The sequence below is a fragment of the Xyrauchen texanus genome, chromosome 18, assembly GCF_025860055.1.
Source record: "Xyrauchen texanus isolate HMW12.3.18 chromosome 18, RBS_HiC_50CHRs, whole genome shotgun sequence".
Lineage (NCBI taxonomy): Eukaryota > Metazoa > Chordata > Actinopteri > Cypriniformes > Catostomidae > Xyrauchen > Xyrauchen texanus.
Window position 1 is genome coordinate 38,241,964 of NC_068293.1, and position 23,213 is coordinate 38,265,176.

The window sequence follows — 23,213 nt, forward strand, 5'->3', positions numbered from 1 at the left end:
AGATTTTGATAATTGAATGAATCATTTTGCATGTGATGGCTCACACTATGAAATAATGTTTAGAAGTTGTGAAGAGTAAGACAATTTCACTGAGAATCTACTCATCAGTTTTGATCAGCAAGCCATGTGCATTTAGATATTGTGCAAATTGTAGACAGTTATAGTTTTTTTGCACACATGTGCCAATACATGTGCAATTTGCTTAAATGAATAAGAAATTCAAATCTGGCATGAACAAGAATTTGATTCATAATTTCATAATATTGAAATTCTGCTGTAAAAAATACATTCATTGTAAAGTTTGAAATCATTTAAATAATTTTCATGTTTCTTCAAATGGAGGTCAAGACTGGAAGAAGTCACAGGAAGTGCTACATTCTTTCTAGAATAATAAGTAGTATCCCAAACAGTTCAGAGAGTTAAACTTTCTCATTCGAGAACTGAGCCAAAGCAATTGAGAAAAACTGTAATATTGTGCCTTACAGTTCATCTTTCGTATTCCACAGAAGAAATAAAGTAAAATGGGTTGTTTAACAACATGAGGGTGAGAAAATGATGACAGAATGTTTGTTTGAGTGCACTATCCCTTTAAGAAGTGAATTAAAAACAAACCACAAGTAAGGCACCTGGCTGGTCATTCATTGCCAGTCATTCTGAAAAAAAAAAATGCACGTGAGAGAGAAAGAGAGAGACAAGTCTCTCTTTCACACTTATTAAAGGGTCTCTGTGGTTAGTTCCCTATGGAGGAAGCGGAGTGCGTCTGTATCTATTGATAGGTAAACTGAAAGAAACACACACAAACTGAGTCTCAGAGCAAGAAATGACACACAAATGTGGTTAAAGAGGGTCTGAGAGACTTGAAGTCCCAGGACTCACACTGAGCTCCTTATCCTCAGCACATGTGCGATCTGTATTATCACTCAGAGGGGAATTGTTCCTAAAGCATCCTGAGGCTCACACATAAGGCAGTGTGTGTGTGTGTGTGCACGTGTGTCCATGCATGCGTGCGTAATAATCTGCTTTGTTACGGTCATAAGGCTCTCATGAAAGTAAACGTTTTTTTAAAGGATTTGTCATGAGATTTGTTATGAGACAGACAGATAGACAGACGGGCAGCCTTTCAGGTTATGTCGATATAGAATTGGTTTTACTGTGGATATAGATACTTGTCTACCTGTTTCCTCCAGCATCTTCACAAGGTCATTTGCTGTTGTTCTGGGATTGATTTGCACTTTTTGCACCAAACTACATTCATCTCTGGGAGACAGAATGTGTCTCCTTCCTTAGCGGTATGATTGCTACATGGTCCCATGTGTTTATACTTGCGTACTATTGTTTGTACAGATGAATGCGGTACTTTCAGGCATTTGTAAGTTGCTCCCAAGGATGAACCAGACTTGTGGAGGTCCACAATTTATTTAATTTTTTTCTGAGATCTTGGCTGATTTCTTTTGATTTTCCCATGATGTCAAGCAAAGAGGCATTGTGTTGGAAGGTAGGCCTTAACATTCATCCACAGGTACTCATACAATTGACTCCAATTAGCTAATTAGCCTATCAGAATCTAATTGACTAATGGCCTAAAAGCTTGACATCATTTTCTGGAATTTTCCAAGCTGTTTAAAGGCACAGTTAACTTGGACCCACTGGAATTGTGATATAGTCAATTAAAAGTGAAACAACCTGTCTGTAAACAATTGTTGGAAAAAATACTTGTGTCATGCACACCGTAGATGTCCTAAACGAATTGCTAAAACTATAGTTTGCTAATATGAATCTGTGGCGTGGTTAAACATTTTTAATCACTTTAACCTAAGTATATGTAAACTTCTGAGATAGATAGATAGATAGATAGTTAGATTGATAGATAGATAGATAGATCGATCGATCGATCTGCATAACCTCCAATGATGCCTTTACTGGTTTATTTCCAAAGGTGATGTTTCATAAGCCATGCTGAATGCGAGACCTGCATGTCTGTTTACTATACACTGCTAAGAAAGAGAGAATGCTCTCTGACAAGAACGGAGAGTAAAATGTGTTTATTAATTTGCCAAGATGAAACAAGAAAGTTAAAGCAAAATTTGCCAAGCGGCTTTCTACTCTCTGCCAGTTGTGTAAAGTTTGTTGAGGCGTGTCAGACAGTGTGGAGGACTGTCCTGTCAGTGTCTGATCTCTTAATCATTCTGCCTGTGCAACAGTTTGATAAAACGATGGCAAAATGTGATAAACGGTAAAACTATATGTGTCAAAACCAATGAGTTTATGAAATTCATAATTCATGCTAATAATATGACAACATATATTGCCAGCCTGTAATATTAAGCAGCATTATGTAGTATTTTTGTATCGCTAAAATAGCTGGAAGTGGCTGATAACGGAAATGGTCCACATTCAAGGTTGATAATGGCAGCGCCCTTGTTTCGCTGAAAAATAAAAGTTTATTTATTAACAAATGTAAGCACTTTGTGCATTTCAAGCTAGTTCATTTAATCATGAAACTCACAAAGAATACATCTACAAATTAATCAAGATTATTAAATGCCGAAATAATTTGTCATCATTAGTTCATTATACACAATGCATTACTATGTCCAAAAAGCAACAACACGGTAATTTTGATTTCATGGGGTCAAAACAAATAGAACCTTACTGTAAAATGTTACCAATAAAAGAAAAGGAAAGTCTGGCACTGCGATATGACAGCCACATGAATCTTAGCATGAGAAAAATCACGATTTATTCATGTTTCATCCCTAGAGGCTTGTAACACGTTTAATGGATTCCAGATATCTATGTTTTCTGAATCGATCTCATAAAATTATAGGCTACTTCGCTTTTAAAGTATGATTTTGAGCTATTCAATGTGGCTTGAACCAAACAGAACACGAGGTTAATGCATTACATTCTTCATCATTATCTCTCTCACACACACTCTCACAATTTCCAGCGCTCTGGAGACCGTTACAGAGCATCAAGTGTCCACCGCTCTCGTGCGGTCACGCCCCTGAGGCGCGCCCGCTCTCAGTTCAAAGTCTTCCCTTTACTCCGCGCATTATGACGTCATGAAACGCGAGGCGCCCTCGGTTGTTCGGTCAGATGAGATGCTGCTGGAAGCGCAACAGGCGAACGCACATCGCGAACTCTCAACAACTACAATGAGAACTTTTGGAATGTATTTTTAAAAGTCAATCTTAACCATTTACACTTTTTTTTAAAGATAGCATTGGATTTCTTCTATAATCTGTGCCTGGAGAGATGATTTTATCATTAAATATGTATCATCTGAAATTGAGATCTGTAGTTGGGATCTTGTGGTACTTGTTGATTATGTGTGATTGCTACAATCTGGATGAGGACCATCCCTTAGTTTTTAATGGACCCAATGGATCTTTATTCGGATACTCGGTTCTGCTTCACCAGCATGCTGAGAACACATGGTAAGTGCATTAAACATACATTAGAAGTTTTGACGTTGTAAATCAAGGGTGAGTGAGCACCCCTTCATGAGTGTTGTTGAACATCTAAAGCAACACGTGAGGGAACAGATTCATTGGTGGATCATATTGATTGTAGACTGTATTTAATGCCATATTTATTGTTAAGGCTGATAGTTGGAGCGCCTGTGGCTGATTCCAGCTTTTATCCCAATACCAAAAAACCTGGAGCCATCTACAACTGCAGTTTGTGGAGCTCACAATGTGAGCAACTACCTTTTGGTAGGTCTTCCCTCCCTTTGCTTAAGAATTACTGCTTTTCCTGGTGTAGGTTGAATATATTCTGTACAGTACAAATATAAAAGTGGCTACATTTAAAACTGGACATTCTTTCAATTTGTATAAAAGTTCTTGCACTATGTACCGAAAGTTTGGCAACTTTATTTCTAAGTGGGACAAACCAAATAAGAAAATCAGAAATGCATGTGAATTTTCAGTTTAACTTTTCACTCAAATTACGGATAATATAATTTATAATGAGAAATGCTCTATTCTATTAGACAAAGAATGCAAACTAGTGGTCACTTTTGTACCCCACTGAATGTAAAAAATAAATAAATCAAGATAAATGACATTTCTTACAGAATTTCTATTAACTTTGATCTGTTAATCATTTGTATACTGGTCATGTTGGTTAATGTTACCCAATAATGAACATTGTAAAAAAAAAATTAAGGTGGGTTTTTCCCTTTTCTTTGGCCCTTTGTTGGTTTTAGTTTTAGAAATCAGAACAGTTAGAAATATACCATTTAGACTTATGAATACACACTTATGAATGAGCTCTGACTCGTGTGTGCTTTCTAGACCCCTAACTGTGAATTAATTCCCCATGAGGGGTCAGCCAGACTGTGGAGGGTTTCCTCCAGCCAGGAAGAGGATACCTATATTCCCTGCCCCATACAAGGAATGGGGACAGTCTTATTTGTAGGTCAAGCTACAGAATAAATATAGCAAGAGAAAAAAATTACTCTATTTAGACAAGGGAAAAACAAAACCCCCAACACTATTTACGTATGAGCAATAAAATGTGCTTTGCTTGAAATTTTAATATTACTATTGGTTATACTCGGGGTTGTGGACTTGAACAAACCTGTAAGAATGAAACATTGGTGTGTAACTCATCCTGTACCGTTTGTTCAAGTATATATATGAATGACACCTTAAATTGTGTGGCTTGTTGAGGAAAGGTGTGCTATTATTTTCGAGGTGATCTGGCTTCTGATTTTCACCTGGCAGATGAAACACATGCTTTTGAGTCAGTTCTGTTTAATGAGTCAGTTGATCACAAATTGGTCAGAATGATTCATAAGCGAATAAGACTGAATCAAAATTATTAAAAAAAAAATCCTTATCCTAGTAATTACTAATGACTGTAAAGCTCATGTAAATATATTGGAAATTGATTGATCTATTTAATAAATCAGTTGATCACAAATTGGTCTCAGTGATTCTTTAGTGAATCTGTTAGAGATATTTATAGCTGTAATGTCTTTACACGTGTTTGCAAGTTTCACTACAAGCTCCTTTCCTGTTATGTTCTTCAATGTAGAATGTGAGAGCAAGATGTGTGAGTTTGCTGAGTATGTTGTTTTTATCTCTTTAAATATTTCACACAATTTCATAAAGTAAGAGGTATGTACTCTTGATTGACTGCATTCATTACAGTAGGTAACTCTTAACCCTGCTTATTATTAACCATTTGATCCACATACAAATTTTAATGAATGATTTCAGGAGGTGTGCGGCAGTGTGGAAGACACTGTTTGGCAGAGAATGATAACCAGTGGCTGGGTGTGAGTCTGTCCCGGCAGCCCTCAAAAGGCCATGTTTTGGTATGTCTTATAGTTAATGCTATATCCTTAATATTAGGGATGTCCCGATACTGCGCTCATGTTATTATACTCTTACTCGTAAAAATGCTCCGATACCAAAAACTGATAACTTATAAGCCAATGTAACGACGATAAACAGATTGGTATCAAATATAACACCTAAGTTCTTTGCAGAAGAAGGCGACGTAACAGTACATCCATTATTTTTAGAGGTTTTTGGTCCAATCATTAGTACCTCTGTTTTGTCGGAATTGAGTAGAAGGAAATTTCTGGCCATCCAAACTTTGATTTCATTTATGCACTCTGCTAATTTGGAGAATTGTGGATTTTCGTTGGGTTTAGAATAAATATAAAGTTGGGTAACTTCTGCATAACAGTGGAAACTTAGTCCATGATTCCTTATAATATCTCCTAGGGGAAGCATTTATAATGAGAAAAGCAGAATTTCTAACTGATCCCTATGGCACTCCATACTTAACTTTTGTTTGATTTGACAATTCCTCATTTACACAGACAAAATGGTAGTGGTCTGATAAATAGGACCTAAACCATGCTAATGCAAGTCCGCTAATGCCAACATGATTCTCCAGCCTATTCAAGAGAATGTCATGATCTATTGTGTCGAAGGCTGCACTAAGATCTAAAAGCACTAGAAGAGAAATGCAGCCACGATCAGATGATAAGAGCAAGTCATTTGTAACTCTGATAAGTGCAGTCTCTGTACTGTGATGGGGCCTAAATCCTGACTGAAATTGTTCATATATTCCATTTCTCTGTAGAAATGAACATAGTAATTTTCTAAGATCAAGCTGTGGCTTCATAATAAGTGGTTTGATAACTGCCAAATGTCCTAAGGATAGAGAGGAGTTAATAATATTAAGAAGAGGTTCTGATATTACTGGGAATACCTCTTTTAAGAGCTTAGTTGATATTGGATATAACATACATGTTGTGGCAAAATTATGAGACACTGTTTTCTGAGGTGCTGTAACATGATTCATGAAGTCATTACTATTGTGCTGTGATGGAATATCTGGTTCAGTTGATGCTTTATTCCTAACCAATTTAGCCACAGTACTGAATAAACACCTAGGATTGTTGTGGTTATTTTCTATGAGTTTTCTAAAATATGCTGACATTGCAGTTTTTAGTGCCTAGCTGTAGCTACAGGAACCAAATTATGTGTGTTGCTTGCTTTTCTACCCGCAATCCAAACAGTATCTACCGGCTTCTCTTTCTCACTGAATTCCACTAGTGTTCGGTTGCGTGCCTCTAGCTCATGAACCTTTTCCATCAGCCTGACTAATTCCTTACATTTATCACATGTGAATCCCGCATTGCTGCTGGAAGAAGCTATAGTAAACATGTGGCATGTAATGTAGGAAGCAATATCATGAGCTGATACCATGACTTATCGCAATTGTTTGTTGTTGTTGTTGTTGTTATGGTTGTTTTTTAGCGGTGAGGGTTTGAGATCGATGTGGTTCCAAATCAGCAGAAGTTTGAGATTGATGCAGTAATCTGTGTAAAACACAGTGGAGAAAACGAATGAACACTGTCGAGACACGAGGTGTAGCAAGCGGGAAAAAAGGTGCAGGTGTGCGCGGTATAATACAAACAGATGAAACAGTAGAAAAGTGGAAAAACCTGAAGCACACAGTAAAATGGCAAAGGATAAAACAATGAACATAAGAATAAGCAATGCTAAGCAGTCTAGCAGGCTACAAACACTCGTGCAGTGTGCCGTCAGCAACGGGAACTATGTAAACGTACATTTACTTTCAGAATTCAAAATGTTCTCTCCAGTCTAAAAGATATCAGACTTCAGAAAACTGAACATTTATATATTCAAGGTATACTTTTCATTAGTATGTGTGTTCCCTGGGAGTCAAACTCATTACCTTGGCTTTGATAGCGCCATGCTGTAGAAGTAAATCTATAGAAAATAAACAGGTGACCACCCACATTTTCATATTAATAACACTTATTAACTGTAAGTCATTAGTTCTTTAACAAATAGGCGTTTACCTGACTGTATGCTGGTTTAAATTCTAGGCCTGTGGACATCGGTGGAAGAATGTCTTCTACTCGAGGAAAGACAGTCAGAACAAGCTGCCACATGGTGTATGCTTCAGGTTCAGCCCAGATTTGAAACAAGCCAGTCATATTATCCCCTGCTATAAAGGTACAGGTTTCAATCCTACTTTGTTGTTTAGATTCTGTCATTTAGAATGTTCAGATCCCAAACCTATTGCAACTTTATGCAAATTACTTTTCACAACATGTAGCATAATTTGAAGCTCCTTCCAATGTCCAGTGAGCACCAAGTGCTTTGCTTTTCGATGGACCTCCTTAAATGTTGTGAAAGGTTATCTGAAAATGTATTCCTTTAGATCATCAGAGGAAGTTTGGCGAAGGCTATGGATCATGCCAAGCTGGAATTTCAAACCTTTTCACAGAGGTATTGACAACTTCACTCCTCTTTTGCATTCCGATTGACCTGACATTGAATTCAAGTGATTTGTAATGCTGTGCTGTGTTTGTAGGATTTGATGATCATGGGAGCTCCTGGTACTTCATACTGGACTGGATCTGTTCTTGTCTATAACACCACAAGCAACATCTCAGCTGCTTATGTGGATGATGACATTGAAGTTCTCTATGGCAGTTATTTAGGTGAGCTCTCAAGTTGGCATTCTTTATTAAACTGTTTTTGAGATGGTTTGTTTTTTATGGACAAAAGTGTGTGTCTACGATATTATGTTTAAAATGAATTGCAATCTTGAATATGCATTTTTGTAGTTATACACTAAAATATTTAATCAGCTATAAATGGCTCTTTGTGAGTGCAATCTCCTTAAAATGATTTTTAAACATTCTTATCCAGTTATTTTGAGCAACAAGGGCCATAGAAAAGTAATGGAAATGAATTGGTAAAATGTGTGGGACCCCTGAAGGTATGAGTGTATTAATGACTGAGAATTTGGGATCTCACCACCATGTTTTGTTTTCTCTCCAACAGGTTATGCCGTTGGTGCTGGCAACTTCCTACATCCACACAGCACTGAGATAGTGGGGGGTGCTCCCCAACATGAACAGACTGGTAAAGTAAGTGTTAACACCATCATCGTCCTCTTCACCACACTGAATAACTCTGTTGCAACAGCTTAGTGTTGCATTGGTTTCTGTAGTTCATTTAATCTGACTGTGCAGATTAGGAAAACCCTAAGTGATCATTATATATTTTACATTGATCTTGAGAGCCAGGGGTAGAAAATAGGCTTAAAGACCATAAATTAAGAACTGTCATTATTTACTCACCTTCATGATGCTCCAAACCTTTATGCTTTTATATTTTCTGTGGAACTCAAATTTGACTCGTTCCCATTTAAAAATTCATAATGGCCTGCATAATGAGCTACAAAAGGACAAAAACACTATTAAACCACCATAAGTGTAATCCATATGACTCTAGTACTATATTCCAAGTTTTTTCTGAAGAAAAAAAAAAAATCTTCTGCACATAAAATGTATGTTGTTTTAAAGGAGTTTTATATATTTATATTGGATAGCAAGCCAAATCAAAAATAAATCATAAACATATTTTGTTGCAGTTTATAATGGGCCAAAAACTACCCTCTCTCACCTTTCTGTTCACTTCAATCCATCTATATCTCACAAAAAACAAACTCTCTCGTATTAATAATGCTGCGTATTGCCAATTTTCTTAACAATAAGAAATGCACAATGACACTGTGGCAGGGCGGAGGGCGGGGCCGGGTCGTGATACTACACACCCGGTCCCGTATTAGGCTAATTATGCCTCCGTGAGGTTTAAAGGCTGACTGCAGAGGGCCGTGCGGGAGAGAGAGATCGTTAGCGGACATGTCCTTCGTGTGTGTTTGTGTTGTCTTTTAAGTTTATCATTAAACCTATTATTTATATTGAAAAGCCGGTTCTCGCCTCCTCCTTTCCATTGAATACCTTTACACTGGTGCAGAAACCCGGGAAGGAGGAGGGATACGCCGTAGTAGAGTTTTCGCCACTACCGTCCTCCCCAGTGGAGCAGCCGTGGCCATCTGCCGGGGGACGAGGAGCCCAGCCGCCTGAACAATGACGATGGCCGCCGACCGCGAGGGGAGAAGGGGCTCCTAGCCGACCGCCTGGAGCTCCCCAGCCTGAGAGAATGGGGGAGGAATGTGGCAGGGCGGAGGGCGGGGCCGGGTCGTGATACTACACACCCGGTCCCGTATTAGGCTAATTATGCCTCAGTGAGGTTTAAAGGCTGACTGCAGAGGGCCGTGCGGGAGAGAGAGATTGTTATGTCCGTCGTGTGTGTTTGTGTTGTCTTTTAAGTTTATCATTAAACCTATTATTTATATTGAAAAGCCGGTTCTCGCCTCCTCCTTTCCACTGAATACCTTTACAGACACATATATTATGATTCAATAAGTCATGAGCCATCACGTTATAATCTAGCTGCATTAAGCAAGCATGCTCGAGGGACGAGTGTCCCTGAGCCAGAGTGTGCATCAGCCGGGTGCAATTTCAATCTCTCCCCCTTAGATCGGGACATTTGCACAACTCTGAAGAATCGCTGACCGCACAGAGAAATGCCAGTTTCAGTGTTTGTAGTTATTTACATGATCTGCTTCCATATTATTTGAACTTTAATAAAGCTATAACGCATTAAATATAACTGCATTTAAGATGTAACTCCGGGGTGTTTCCTTTAAAGACGCTCGACATGCAAGTTTTGCCCCAGCTCCACATATTACACAATGAGAGTGCTTCTGTATTTACTTAATTGGCATTTTTGTATAATTCCCTCATACTTTGCAATATACATCACCTGAAGCTGATTGGAAAGTTTAGAGTGCATCTGGACTGTGAGCTGTGTAATTCTTCCTCTCCTCAGTCAGGCAATAACTGCAGTGCTGCTCTCGCCTGTCAACATTAGAGTTTAATTTGATCTCATATTACGATAAATGAGATCAAACGACTATTTGACAACAAAAAATGTTGTCGACAGTGCGGAAAGAGGAAGTGGGTTTATGTTTGCAGATGTGCTGAGTGTGCTGAGTATGGCTGGTGTCTGATGATTTTACCAAACAGGGACTGAGTTTGAAAAAGTATGAAGATACCATTGAAACTATTTGGAAATGTAAGCTTAGTTACCATGTACAGTGGCCCTGAAAGTTTGGACACTTTAGTCACAAAAATGTCTGATTTTGCTTATATTTCTTTAAAATAAATGCCATCTAGAGTAGTTTTATATTTTGTTCAATAATACAAAGACATACATTTTTAATGGTATAGTTAATTTACTCACTCTCATTTCATTTCAAACTTGTATGACTTTGTTAGCCTCTGACTGGGACTAACATTCTGCCTTACATCTACGTTTTTGTTTTAACTGTAGAAAGTAATACAAGTTTGGAACATATGAGGGTGAGTAAATAATGACAGAATTTGCTTTTTTTGGCAAATCGTCCCTTTAATTTTGGCTTAAGTGTCCATATACTGTTGTTGCCACAGGTTGCCCGATAGTGGGTTGTACCGATACTGATGACTAAGTTGGTCGGTACTTGCCGATAACCGATTAATCAACTGATAGTTTTTTAAATTGATACTGAATAAAAATCACTCAAAGTAAAATAGTTCTGAACTAAAAAAAACCAGTACTGACTGAACCATGAAAAAGTGTTGTCCTTTTTTAAATTAAATAAATGTATAAGTATTAATATATATGAACTAATATAAATTGATGTTGTTTCCTTAGTCCACAAGAGGGCGCAATAAATACATAAAACTTTCAGCACCATTATATTATTGCATAGAGCATTCCTAGACTGGCTGTTAAAAAAAAAGTGCATTTTCAACTAATGTGCATAAAATAAATAAATTAAAAGTTTTAGTTGGTCCATATTCTCAAATGTTAAGTCATAAGTTAAATGAGTATTGAAAACGCTTCAATAGACAGTTCACATGGTTTTTCACTTACCCTGATTCCTACTACTCCAGACTCCAGCTTCATAGTGGCTGAATTCAGTGGTGAAGCGGCTCGGATAGGGGCTGTTCAAACAGACAGATCACAACAGACTGGAACCGTATGCGAGGGTCTTGATGCACACATTTCCAAGCTGAACATCTTTCCTGACAAAGCATTTAAAAATCTCATTGCTTAATCTGAGAAGCGCTTATTAAGAGAGCAAGACACAACAGCCAAAGACCTCCAGCAACTGTAATGCTGTGTTCACATATGTCCTCCGTGAGCTGAGCATGAGCGGTGCTTTTTCGTTTTGGTGCTCATGTTTACAGATGACACCATTTACACTGCAAGCGTGAGTCGCGAAGCGACATGTCCCAGAAGCGTCCCAGATAGTTTCGGCTTTGAGCCTATTTTTGCCACATGGCTCATGTTGAGCTCAGCGGCTCTGGGTGCTGTGCAATCCTAAAATAATCAGGAGATTATTGAAAAGACACAAAATTATTCAAACCGAACCTATAGTACACTACAATTTATATGTCTGCATGCAAATAAACAGATTAAATAACTTAATAAAGGTAAGAATTAATAAACTGCTGGCCCTTTTGCCTTTCTGTGTATATAGGTATACAGTATAGACATAACATTAACCTATCACAACCAAGTGTGCTGATAAGATGAAGTCCACGTGACTGCCCGCTGTTGTCCGTGAAGCAGAAAATAAACTCAGTGTATTATGACATTATTAAAGAATACATTTTGTGTAGGACCCCATAGATAACTTTATTTCCTGCACAGAGGCGCTGGTGTTTCTTGTGGAAGAGATGTCCAACACGACCACCCACTCACGGATGTGTGAATCTGGCGTAAGGGGCTGTTCACATTGAACGCTTTTGCAACCACCCCTTTGTTTTTCTATGTAAACGCACGCTAGACTAACTTATTTATTTCCCTTTATTTTAGTTTATTCAGCGTCTCATGTAGGGGCGCTGTTTTTTTAGACGATCTTTCTAATTAAAAATAACTTTAAAAGCATCTTGAGACACCTGCTTTCGGTTGAACTGTATTTATGTATGAAAAACTATCTGTGTGGATTTTCGCCAATAAGCTATAGTTCCAGAAATCGGTGCCGATTTATTGGTGAAACCGATATATCGGTCGACCTCTAGTATAATCCATGTTATACCAATGTGTGTTATTATTTTACAATTATTTTTCCAATCCATAATCTCCAATTTCTCTAGGCCTACATATTCAGGATTGAGGGCAACACTTTGAAAATTGTGAATGAGACTAAAGGCAAGAAGGTGAGAATATACAAGAATTTTAAGTGTTCCAAAGGATGTTCATATTGAATGAACACAATGGTGATGTTTGTTCCTGTTTACAGTTGGGCTCTTATTATGGAGCAAGTGTTTGTGCTGTCGACCTGAACGCAGACGGACTGTCAGATCTGCTGGTCGGGGCTCCTTTGTTCAGCTCACTGAGGGAGGAGGGACGTGTATATGTCTATATTAACCAAGGAGAGGTGAAGCAGTTAACCTGATACATACATAATTACATACATCATTGTTATTATGTAAATATGAGCAAATCTCATGAAAAGATCCTTTGCAAAATTATATGTTGCCTAAAATAATGGTGAAATGTACTTAATGATGATTAAGAACATTTTCCTCCCAAATTCTTATTACCGATGCATCTGAATATTGTCATTCCCATTGTTCTCAATGGTGACTCATTAGATTCCCAATACTGAAATACAGTGTTTTTTTTATTATTTTTTTTATCAGCATAAATAATGGCTGTGCAACAAATATTATCTTAATGTATAAATATTTTACAATTAAAACATTATTTTGTTTTATATTATTTTGGTTCACCTTTCATTAATGAGAATGAGATATTTTGTTTACAGTAATAAGAAATGTGCTTAATTGGTTGGTGTGCTAAAAATGTAAATGTGTACAGCTGTTTTACACTATCCTGATGTGTTCTGTATGAAAATATGCATTCTGGCTTTAAACGTGTTCACCAAGGCCACGCTGATAGAACAGCTTTCCTTTTTCCCACAGTGTCAGAAAATAACCACCTGCACCAAAAACCCACCATGTTTCTAATACTCCACATTAGAGTGCACAAGTGCATGAGAAGCAAAATTGTGTTTTTCTTTTCTTATTTGTAGAATAAAAAACAAAATAAGTGATGTTTATGCTTAAAACAAGAACACTTATTTGCCAAATATAATATCTTAATATTGTATGCAACATTTTGCTTCTCAAATAAAAGTATCTTGGTTTAAAGCTATAAGAAAAATAGATTACAGAAAAATAAATCAGATTTGGCTTATTTTGGATTTACACAGATAAAGAGCCCACTTCCTTTCAGTTCACTGAATATGCAACATATATCTTTGACCTACTGCTAGTAATTAACAACATGCTTTTCTAAAGTGTCATTGTGTCTTTTTCTCAGGCTAAATTGAGAGAGGCAGAGTTTGAGTTAGTCGGCAGAGACTGCTGTGCAGCTCGATTTGGAGAAACCATTATAAATCTTGGCGACATTGATGATGATGGCTATCCAGGTACAATATGCCTAAAACATACATTTTCAATTAGATTTTCTTTAAAGGATTGTTTTTAATTTGTCATTGTAAAGTGCTGGTAAACATAGACCTGTAACCACACATTAAATGTTGAAGCATTAAGTTGCTATGTTGCTTGGTAATCTTAAAAAGGCTGTACAGTATTTTGTCTAATTAACTGTATTATGCAATAATTACTTCAATTATTATTATAAATACATTTACAGTATATATTTGATGAACATTGGTGTGCAATACAATGTTTAGTTGTAGAGTAATTTTAAAATGCCACTTATTTTTGGGTTAGCATGTTCCCCAAGCAAGTTTTGATGTAAACCTCAAATGTTTACTTCCTCATTCTGTTTCATCATCACTTACATTTTTCACCTAAAAAGCTTCCTGCTATCACTGAAACCCAACCTCCAGTTCACCTTTTTGCACAAGTGGTTTTATGGCCAGAGATCGGTTCATATATGATATATTCTAAATGTTACTGGGCGGAGGGTGTGGTTTGGGAACGGAACATGATTAGAAAGACCCACCACACAGTTGAGAAGCACCACAATAAAGCCACAAGAGTGAAAACTCTTCTCACTCACACACACTCAAACTAACACATTGTTTTCACAGTGTCTTAATGTTTTAATGACTACTGCTAAGCATGAATGGTTCATTTTCATAGCGACATGATTAAATACAAGGTGTTTTTAGTGATTTTAAACTGTTCTTAAAGGAATAGTTCACCCAAAAATGAAAATTGTTTTACTCACCCTCATACCATCCCAGATGTGTATGACTTTCTTTCTTCTTATGAACACAAATTAAGATTTTTAGAAGAATATTTCAGCTCTGTTGGTCCATACAATGCAAGTGAAAGGTGGCTTGACTCCACTGGTTAAATCCATTTCTTAAGAAGTGATGAGTGTGGGTGAGAAACAGATAAATATTTAAGTAATGTTTTATTATAAATTCTCCTCCCTGTCCAGTAGGTGGCGATATGCACGAAGAATGTGAATCACCAAAAAAAAAAGAAGAAGAATGTTGAAGAGAAAGTGGACATTTATAGTTTTTACTCTAAATCTTTACTTTCCCTTTCACTTCCACACTCTTTAGTTTTTTTTGGTGATTCACATTCTTCATGCATATCACCACCAACTTGTTGGGGATGGTTAAAGATGGAGATTTAGAGTAAAAAATGACTTAAATAATGATCTGTTTCTCACCCACACTTATATAGTTTTTAAAGACTTGGATTTAACATCTGGAGTCATATGGATAACTTTTATACTGCCTTTATGTGCTGTTGTGAGCTAAAATTTCTGCCCACCGTCCACTTGCATTGAATGGACCAACAGAGCTGAGATATTCTTCTAAAAATCTTTGTGTTGAACAGAAAAAAGAAATTAATACACATCTGGGATGGCATGTGGGTGAGTAAATGATAACAGAATTTTCATTTTTGGGTGAACTATTCCTTTAACGTATTGGCTCTGTAGTGAGCTGCCTTCATAGGAACCACTGAAAGGAATGGAAATGGAACCACTGACCAATTTGAAATGCTTTACGCAACTCTGTGCAGCATACAGATAGTGTTCCTCATGCAAAGTGCACAGAAGTCTAAGAGACTGCCTTTAGCACGTTGCTAATCTAAAGACGCTATTGTCAAATAATACATTTAAAGGATACATCTGATGAAAAAAGTACCCAAAACCCCTCTAAAACCAACAAACAAGCCTCCTTTTTCACAGGGGCCTCAGAATTTGGTCAAAAGAAGGTACCTTAGAAGGCAGCGTAACTGCTGCCAAGCTTTTGGGACCATGTTTGTCTCAGGAACATGCCAACGATGCCTGAAGATGTTGTCTAGGTAGGCAGCTCACTAGATTTTGGAACAGATATAATGTAACAATGTCTGTGTTTCAGATGTGGCCATCGGAGCCCCTCAGGAGGACGATTTGCGTGGTGCTATATATATCTACAATGGAAGAAGAAGTGGTATAGCACAGAGTTTCTCCCAAGTACGTCCTCTAGCTGTTGTTTATGCTGATATTACAGACAGGGAAGAATGAAACAGAGGCGGGGGAGGTCAGGCCCAAGTGGTCCTTCCCATCCTGTGCAAACTGCTCCATTGTTTTGTGTCTTTCTTGTTCTCTGCATCCGACTACACTGGAGTCCTTAGAAGAAAGCATCCAGTCTAATTGCTGTCATTTCCTGAATCTTTAAATAGTCTCAAGAAGTGATCAAGATTAGATGAATCCAAATCATGACAGTACAGTTACATATAAACAAAAGTTGGGAATAACTTTGAGTATGAATTATTACATACTGTATGGTTTCAGTGAACGGTAACTGTTCTAAGAGGCTTTGTACCAATGCCAAATTCTCATAGTTCCTGTTGCTCAACTGGAAGAAAGAATAGACCTTATTCACAGTAGCGCCATCTTTGAGGCTGTGAGGAATAAACCTTTAAACTTTCAGCCCATTGAAGAGACTGTAGGTCAATCCCTCACAGCCTCATTGCCATTCCTGTCTAAAATCAAAGATGGCGCTGCTGTGAATAAGGTTTATTGCACTTAAAATGGTAAGGTAGTGGGTTTCCAGGGAAGACACAAATTGATAAAATATATGGATAAAAGTGTCTGCCAAGTGAATAAATGTAAATGTTGTGTAATCCTATCCATCACAACATCCATCACAAGGTATTTAAATGGCCAACTTGGCCATGATCGGACAAATCCAAATAATTAGAGTTCTAATGAAACTTGAGTTATAAATGAAACTTTGGGAAGTTTGGGAAGTTCATCTGATACTGTTCATTTAAGGCTAAAATGTATTTGTTTAAGACGTTTTCTGTGATTGGAACAACCTAGTCTCATAGAATGAATGTTACTATAAAAAGATTTGACAAACAGACTTTTACGTTCTGCGTTTCACATTTCGTCACAGTTTCCTGGTGAAATTAACACTAGAGGTGCTACAACAACTGCGTTTTACTCTCTATATAACTACAATGGCTGGTTATGACTTTATAAACACTTCTTTTTCACACTATTACTCACACACTGCTATGTTATGATATCGAAACACTTACTAATATGCATAATTGGAACGATATATTTTAATGCTGGTATTATAGACTCATCTACATTTACAAACTTATTTCAATGTAATTAGCTTCCGCGGTAGCTCACCTGACAGAGTGTTGGAGTTTGTATGCATAAATCTGCAGTTCAAGCACAGTCAAACTTGCGAGTTGACACGTTAGATGAAAGTGTTATAGAAGCAACACGAAATTATGTGGTTGCTTCAGAAATTGTGCTTTTCATTTCGCATTTTGTTTTTGGACAATATCGGTTAGGTTTAGGTGTTGGTTTATTTACCTCTCATTTGCATTTATAACACTATCGGTTTTAGGTTAAAGCTTTAGGTTTAAGAGGTACATTTTACTTATTAAAACCTATCTAATATTCACCTTAAAAGCCTTGTCTGATTACGACACCCTTTCACTCGCTTTTGGCGCCCCCCGCTGGATATTTCACTGGGAAATTGTAACCAAATATTTAATAAGGCGCGTTATATTGTTTTTAAAAATGTTGCCACGGTCATGTAAGGTTCATGAGGTCAGGCTAGATTGGACACTGCCATCGATTAAGTTCCTGTAGCTCAACTTGTAGAGCAGGGCAGTAGCAATGTCAAAGTCATGGGTTTGATATCCAGGGAACACACAAATGTCTGTAAACGATCTCTCTCTCTCGCTCGATCCTCTGCAGTTGACCTTTATCCCTCACGGAGGCTTAATTAGCCTAATACGGGACCGGGTGTGTAGGATCACGACCCGGCCCCGCCCTCCGCCCTGCCACATATACCTTGAATGCACATCAAGTTGCTTTGGATTAAAGAGTCTGCACACTGAATAAATATAAATGTTGTCTAATCCTGTCATTCACAATGCAAGTGTAAACCGCTAAAAACATGACTATTCTTTCAGCATCCCTTATTTATATTGTGTATTTACTAATAATATAGTCCAGGGGCTATTCAGAACTTGAGTCGAGTCTCAGGTCTCATTCAAAAATGAATGTCTATTAACATGCAAATTCATTAAATGAGTGTTGAACACATGTTAAATTTACATTATGAAAATAAATTACATATTTTTTTATCCAAAACAACTTACATTGCATTCAAGCAATACATTTGATCAACTTGTGTTTTCCCTGGAATTCAAACATATGACTTTGTCATTTGTCATGCCATAAGATCATTTGCATTTCTCAGAGTGTAAATTACAGCTCTTATGGCATTTATTTATATCTTCTGAATGGTGACTTTGTGCTCTCTTCAACAGAGAATAACAGGCTCTGTGTTAGGCAACAGCTTCAAGATGTTTGGCCAGTCAGTGTCTGGAGGAGTTGATATCGATAGCAACAATTACCCAGGTAACGCCCCTATTATGAATGTTTTTTTTTTTGACTACATAGATTCATAGTCTACATACACAATGCAAAGTTTAAGAAGTGACAATCACATTTAAAAATGGGAGTGAATCCCCTGAATTATTACAATATTGTGAGTCACTCCCAAAATTGTGATGGTAGACGTGGATAACCATGGCAAATGCCTGAAAGTTTCGGGAATGAATTTGGTTGTAGAATGTGGTTGTCACACCTGTAAATATCCAAACAATCAGTGTGTAAACAGAGCTGGATTAAGTGCTCAAAAATGGATTGACAACCGTGTTCAGCTTCAGTGTTGATGTGATCACAACATAACACCTTTTAGGAGGAATTAACACTCATCATACAGTATTTACAGATGAGCACTTTGTATCTGATATCCTGTAGGTGTCAGCTGCGATGCCATTCTTGAATATCTGTCAAAGTGGAGAGAGAGTGACACAAAAGCTGACTGACGCATTCCTATAATTGACTGCTTTTTAAAGATCACAATCAACCCATACATACCCAAAAGTCTAAAGCACATTACATAAAACATCCTGTTGACGTTTTTTTTTACCACACCCTTCATAGTATTTGCACATTTTAGCACAATGTTTGGACTTTTCAGATGGCAAAACTTCCAACAAATATCAAAGTTAAATTAAAGATATGGAACAGTTTTGGCATGATGCCATCTGACCAGCTTAAATACAGGACAAATTGCTTCCCGTATTGGTTTGATATGTAAAACATAATTTCATCTTTAAATATGGGGCGATCCCATATTTTACAGGACAGATGGCAACCCTAACTGGATGCCATCCCCTAAATGAAACACTCTGTGGCCAGTACTTGTTAGCTACTGTTTAAAATGCTTGCCGTAGCATACTGCATACTTTTTAACATATTGTTTTTAGAAAATAGAATGCAGAATGCAGTACATGCTGTGCATAAAACTAGCAGTGTACTAATATTCCATTCTAAACTAAGCCAATTTTTTTGTTATGACAGACAGTTGTGTTCAGTGAAGAATGTCTCTGTAGAATTTGAAATGTACAATATCTTAAAGAATGTCAACACGCCAATGTTGGGAAGTAACTAATTAAAAGTAAGCGGCGCTACAAACTTAACTGAATTTTTTAGTAGCAGTGACAGTAGTTCAGCTATTTTCATAATGGTGTAGCTTTTCTTGTCACAAGCTTCTTTTCCAATGGTTTATGAACCATTTAAAATAAACCCCCCCAGGGGGCACTGAGAGTAAATAAGTAGAGGGTGGGGGGGGGGGGGGGGTTTTTAGGTTACAAATGGGGGTTGTTTATCGGTCATGTTAATCAAATCTATCGTCAAGTTCCTGCATTGAAATGTTTATCTAAACTCCATTATATGGGTTGGTATGCATTTATACCATGGTTCATCTGATTCTGAAGTCTAGCGACACATCTGAAGTATCTGGTTTAGCAGCATCAAATAGACAGGCAAAAGTCACAACCTCTGCTTATGCACCTTTATGGCTCAGGGGGATACGGCTCAATTGACAGAGCAGCACGAGTGCAAAGCAGGTGCATTTTTAATCACAGACTGGACTCAAGCTCTTAAATGCACCTCTAATCATTGCAGCGCTGTGAGAACCAGTGAAAAGCACAGTACGAGAAGTGGAAACCATTCGAATTCAGCACAGAATTCTACATGACCACCCTTGAATTTAATATAGTAACACTAACTGTACTTTAGGCAGAACGAGATTCATAATACATATTATCATATCACTACTTCAGCTCTATTAAATTTGTCATTGGTTACATTAGGGGAGTGAGGGAATATAATACATTTTTGTTACAACTTTTAAATTTATATTTTGTATTTACTCTTTTTACATGTGTTTAGAGTAGTTCTACTGTTTATAATTACAAAAATGCCATAATTTGTTTTATAGAAATCAAGTTTCTTTGAACCACGGTAGTGAAGAAGATCCATGCTTCCATCAGTAACCACTGTTAAAACTATACAAATAAATACATATATTTACATTTTCATAAGGGTGAATGCAAAATAATTTTTTTTTGTAGATGAATCAGAAATGCATAAATCTTAAAAAAGATAAGTGTAAGTGTAAGATAAGAGTGTAAGAAAATATAACTGGTTTCGCTTTCCTTCAGAAATTCCAATAGAAGACTCATTTGAATCAATAAGAACCTGATGAAAGGAGTTCCAACACAGTCACACAGTAATTTAGTCATAAATTAGGTGTTACATTTTCACTTTTTATAGATGTTATAGATAACCTTACTGTTGTTTTTACCAGTAAATTAACCATCCTAGTTAAGATCTTCATTGTTTTTGTGCCAGATCAATACTTTTCAGAATTAAATACAATCTGATTGTGTGTTATCATAAAAATATACAGAAAATATATATTCTTTAATAGCTTAAATACAGCTTTGAAATTTTTTTGAAAGTGTTGCTAGTGTTAGCCAACACTGCAACATATCGTTGAGTTGGGAATGTGAGACTGGTGTGTTTTATGGGAATTTCATGTTTTCATCCAGATGTTGCCGTGGGAGCATTCCTGTCAGATTCGGCTGTGGTGTTCAGGTAAAAACAATAGTTAAAAAGCAATTTCCACACACGCTTGACCTTTAAAGATCTCCTATGATGTTTTGCTATCTTATATCAAAGTCTCTAAGCTTGGGTATTGGCTATGTATACTGTTATAATAACTTTTTATATGTTATCAAGAATAAGTAACTGGTTTTTGTTTTTCAGAACGCGTCCAGTAGTGAAGGTGGATGCTGTCGTGTTGTTGCCTGACAGTGTAAATCGTTCTGTAGAGCTGTGCACTGAGAGCGGTCTGCCCGCTGTGTGCATCAGTGTCAAGGTGTGCTTTAGAGTCGGTGGAAAACACATACCAGGAAACATAGGTAAGGCTCATACTTATTGAATGATAGGATAAGCTGCATTCAAGCCAGGGCTGGACTGGTAATCTGGCATACCTGGTTTCTTCCCGGTGGGCCGACACACTTTTGGGCCGTTCAGGGGCGGAATGGCCATCGGGAGAACCGTGCTGGCCAGTGGGTCGGACACGAAACGTCCACCCCCCAAACCCCCCTACAACTTTTGGCACACCAACACCCCCCCACCCAACCCGCTCAACAAGTTTTGGGCCAGTTCCCATGTAAAATCCCGGGCCGATTTCTCTTCCCAGTCCAGCCCTGATTCAAGCCATTATAAGCTGTAGTGCACTAAGTTGCCACAATATTTGGCAACTGCAAACAGCCTGCAGGATAATGAACTAACTTACATGTTGGAAGTGTTTTTTTATTATTATTTATGAAATGTAACGATTTACTGAATATTGGTAACTTTTATCATATATCTGTTGCCACCATTTTATAAAATCTAATAATCCTCTGTAGTCAAGACATTACAGTTAATTTACCATGTGACCTTGATTTTACCATGGTAAAAGCATTGTAATGCAAGGCCTATTGTGTCTTTTTGCATGAATTCAGCACCTTTAGAAACTGTTAACAAAAGTGCAGAGAGATGCATTCAATAAAACCCTAAACTGTTTGAAGATCATTTGCAACTTACTGTAATGCTATTTAATGATTGGGATATTTTGAGCCCAACACAAGTGCTCTTTGAGTTGAGTACACAATGTTCAAGGATGAACATTTTGGGCTCCAGTTCTTTGTTTGCGTGAAGCATGGGGTCATGTTATCTACACGTGCTGAAGGCAGGGGCAGTTCGATGTGTTTCAGACTCTTTCTCAACCCTTTATCTCTACTCCACATCCCTTCTTTTGTTGTGGCAGTTAGAGAGCTCAGGGTATTTCTCAAGGCCTGCCGGCACTGATAGGCCAACTCTCACTGACCGCACTGTAAATAACAGAGCCATGCTTGATGACAAATACTAATGATTGTGTTGCTGAGATAACGGGACGACTGTATACAGATATGCAGATTGTGTTCTGTGCTGATTACAGACATATGTATCGAGATGTATACATTATAGCACAGGGGTTCACTGTCTTTTTTGTCTGCTGAATCCCTATGTCCTAAATGATTATTTGCAATGTTCTTGGAAATTTCGAATAATGTTCTAACTAACGTTTCAATAAATATAAAACTTGCAATACTGCTTGCAAGGCATTACTGCATTGATATTTCTAGAACATTCTAGTCAAGGTTTTTTATTTTCAAACTATTTATATTTGTACTAATTGTCCTCTTTTTCTTGTTTTCCTGCCTAGTTTGGGTGTCTGAGATCTATTTAAAAACAAGTTTTCTTTGACCCCTGTAATGCCATCATCAACTGCAAGGAGTTTGCAAACAAAATTGCAACAAGATTCTGAATTGCTCAGAATAATTTGCCTGTAATTTTGGTAGATTAACAGGTTGTCTAAGCCTTGACATTGGCACTGATCATACCCTTTTCTGTGCAGAGTTGAAGTACAATCTAACAGCTGATGTTCACCACAAAGAGGCCTTCCCTTTTCGATTTTATTTCCATGGAAATGGTACATCCAATGTCACGGCGGGTGAAGTGAAGGCCATGCATGAACAACTCACCTGTGCCACCCATCAGGCCTTTATGAAGGTGCGAGACTTTGTTATGAATACAGTTTATTTACACTTTTGGAGATAAATCACATGTATTGATTTTTAGTGTTTACGTGGTGAATTTATGATCATTCAATGCACCTCCCCCTGTTTCATACCAGCCGTGAAAATATATTTTGCATTCATTTTATTTTAAGAATTGTTTCCTTATGAAAACTTTCATTTACCCATTTTTCCAAAGATATTTGCATGAAACATCACACGTCATTCTGTCACCTGAGATCAACCAATCTCCATTTCTTGTGATGTGAAG

At 37.4% G+C, this 23,213-nt stretch overlaps 1 protein-coding gene across 1 annotated transcript in view; it reads left to right on the forward strand.

The window, feature by feature from the left end:
* The first annotated feature begins 3,079 nt into the window (after nt 1–3,079).
* Nucleotides 3,080–23,213, forward strand: part of LOC127658982 (integrin alpha-4-like) — a 37,572-nt gene continuing 17,438 nt past the window's right edge. Inside the window, exons 1-15 of the mRNA XM_052148576.1 lie at nt 3,080–3,440; nt 3,607–3,719; nt 5,232–5,329; nt 7,385–7,514; nt 7,723–7,790; nt 7,876–8,005; nt 8,352–8,437; nt 12,563–12,625; nt 12,709–12,846; nt 13,794–13,902; nt 15,823–15,917; nt 18,248–18,338; nt 20,885–20,930; nt 21,102–21,256; nt 22,783–22,937. Coding sequence (XP_052004536.1) covers nt 3,259–3,440; nt 3,607–3,719; nt 5,232–5,329; nt 7,385–7,514; nt 7,723–7,790; nt 7,876–8,005; nt 8,352–8,437; nt 12,563–12,625; nt 12,709–12,846; nt 13,794–13,902; nt 15,823–15,917; nt 18,248–18,338; nt 20,885–20,930; nt 21,102–21,256; nt 22,783–22,937 — 1,659 coding nt within the window. The 5' untranslated portion in view covers nt 3,080–3,258. The remainder of the gene's footprint in view (nt 3,441–3,606; nt 3,720–5,231; nt 5,330–7,384; nt 7,515–7,722; nt 7,791–7,875; nt 8,006–8,351; nt 8,438–12,562; nt 12,626–12,708; nt 12,847–13,793; nt 13,903–15,822; nt 15,918–18,247; nt 18,339–20,884; nt 20,931–21,101; nt 21,257–22,782; nt 22,938–23,213) is intronic.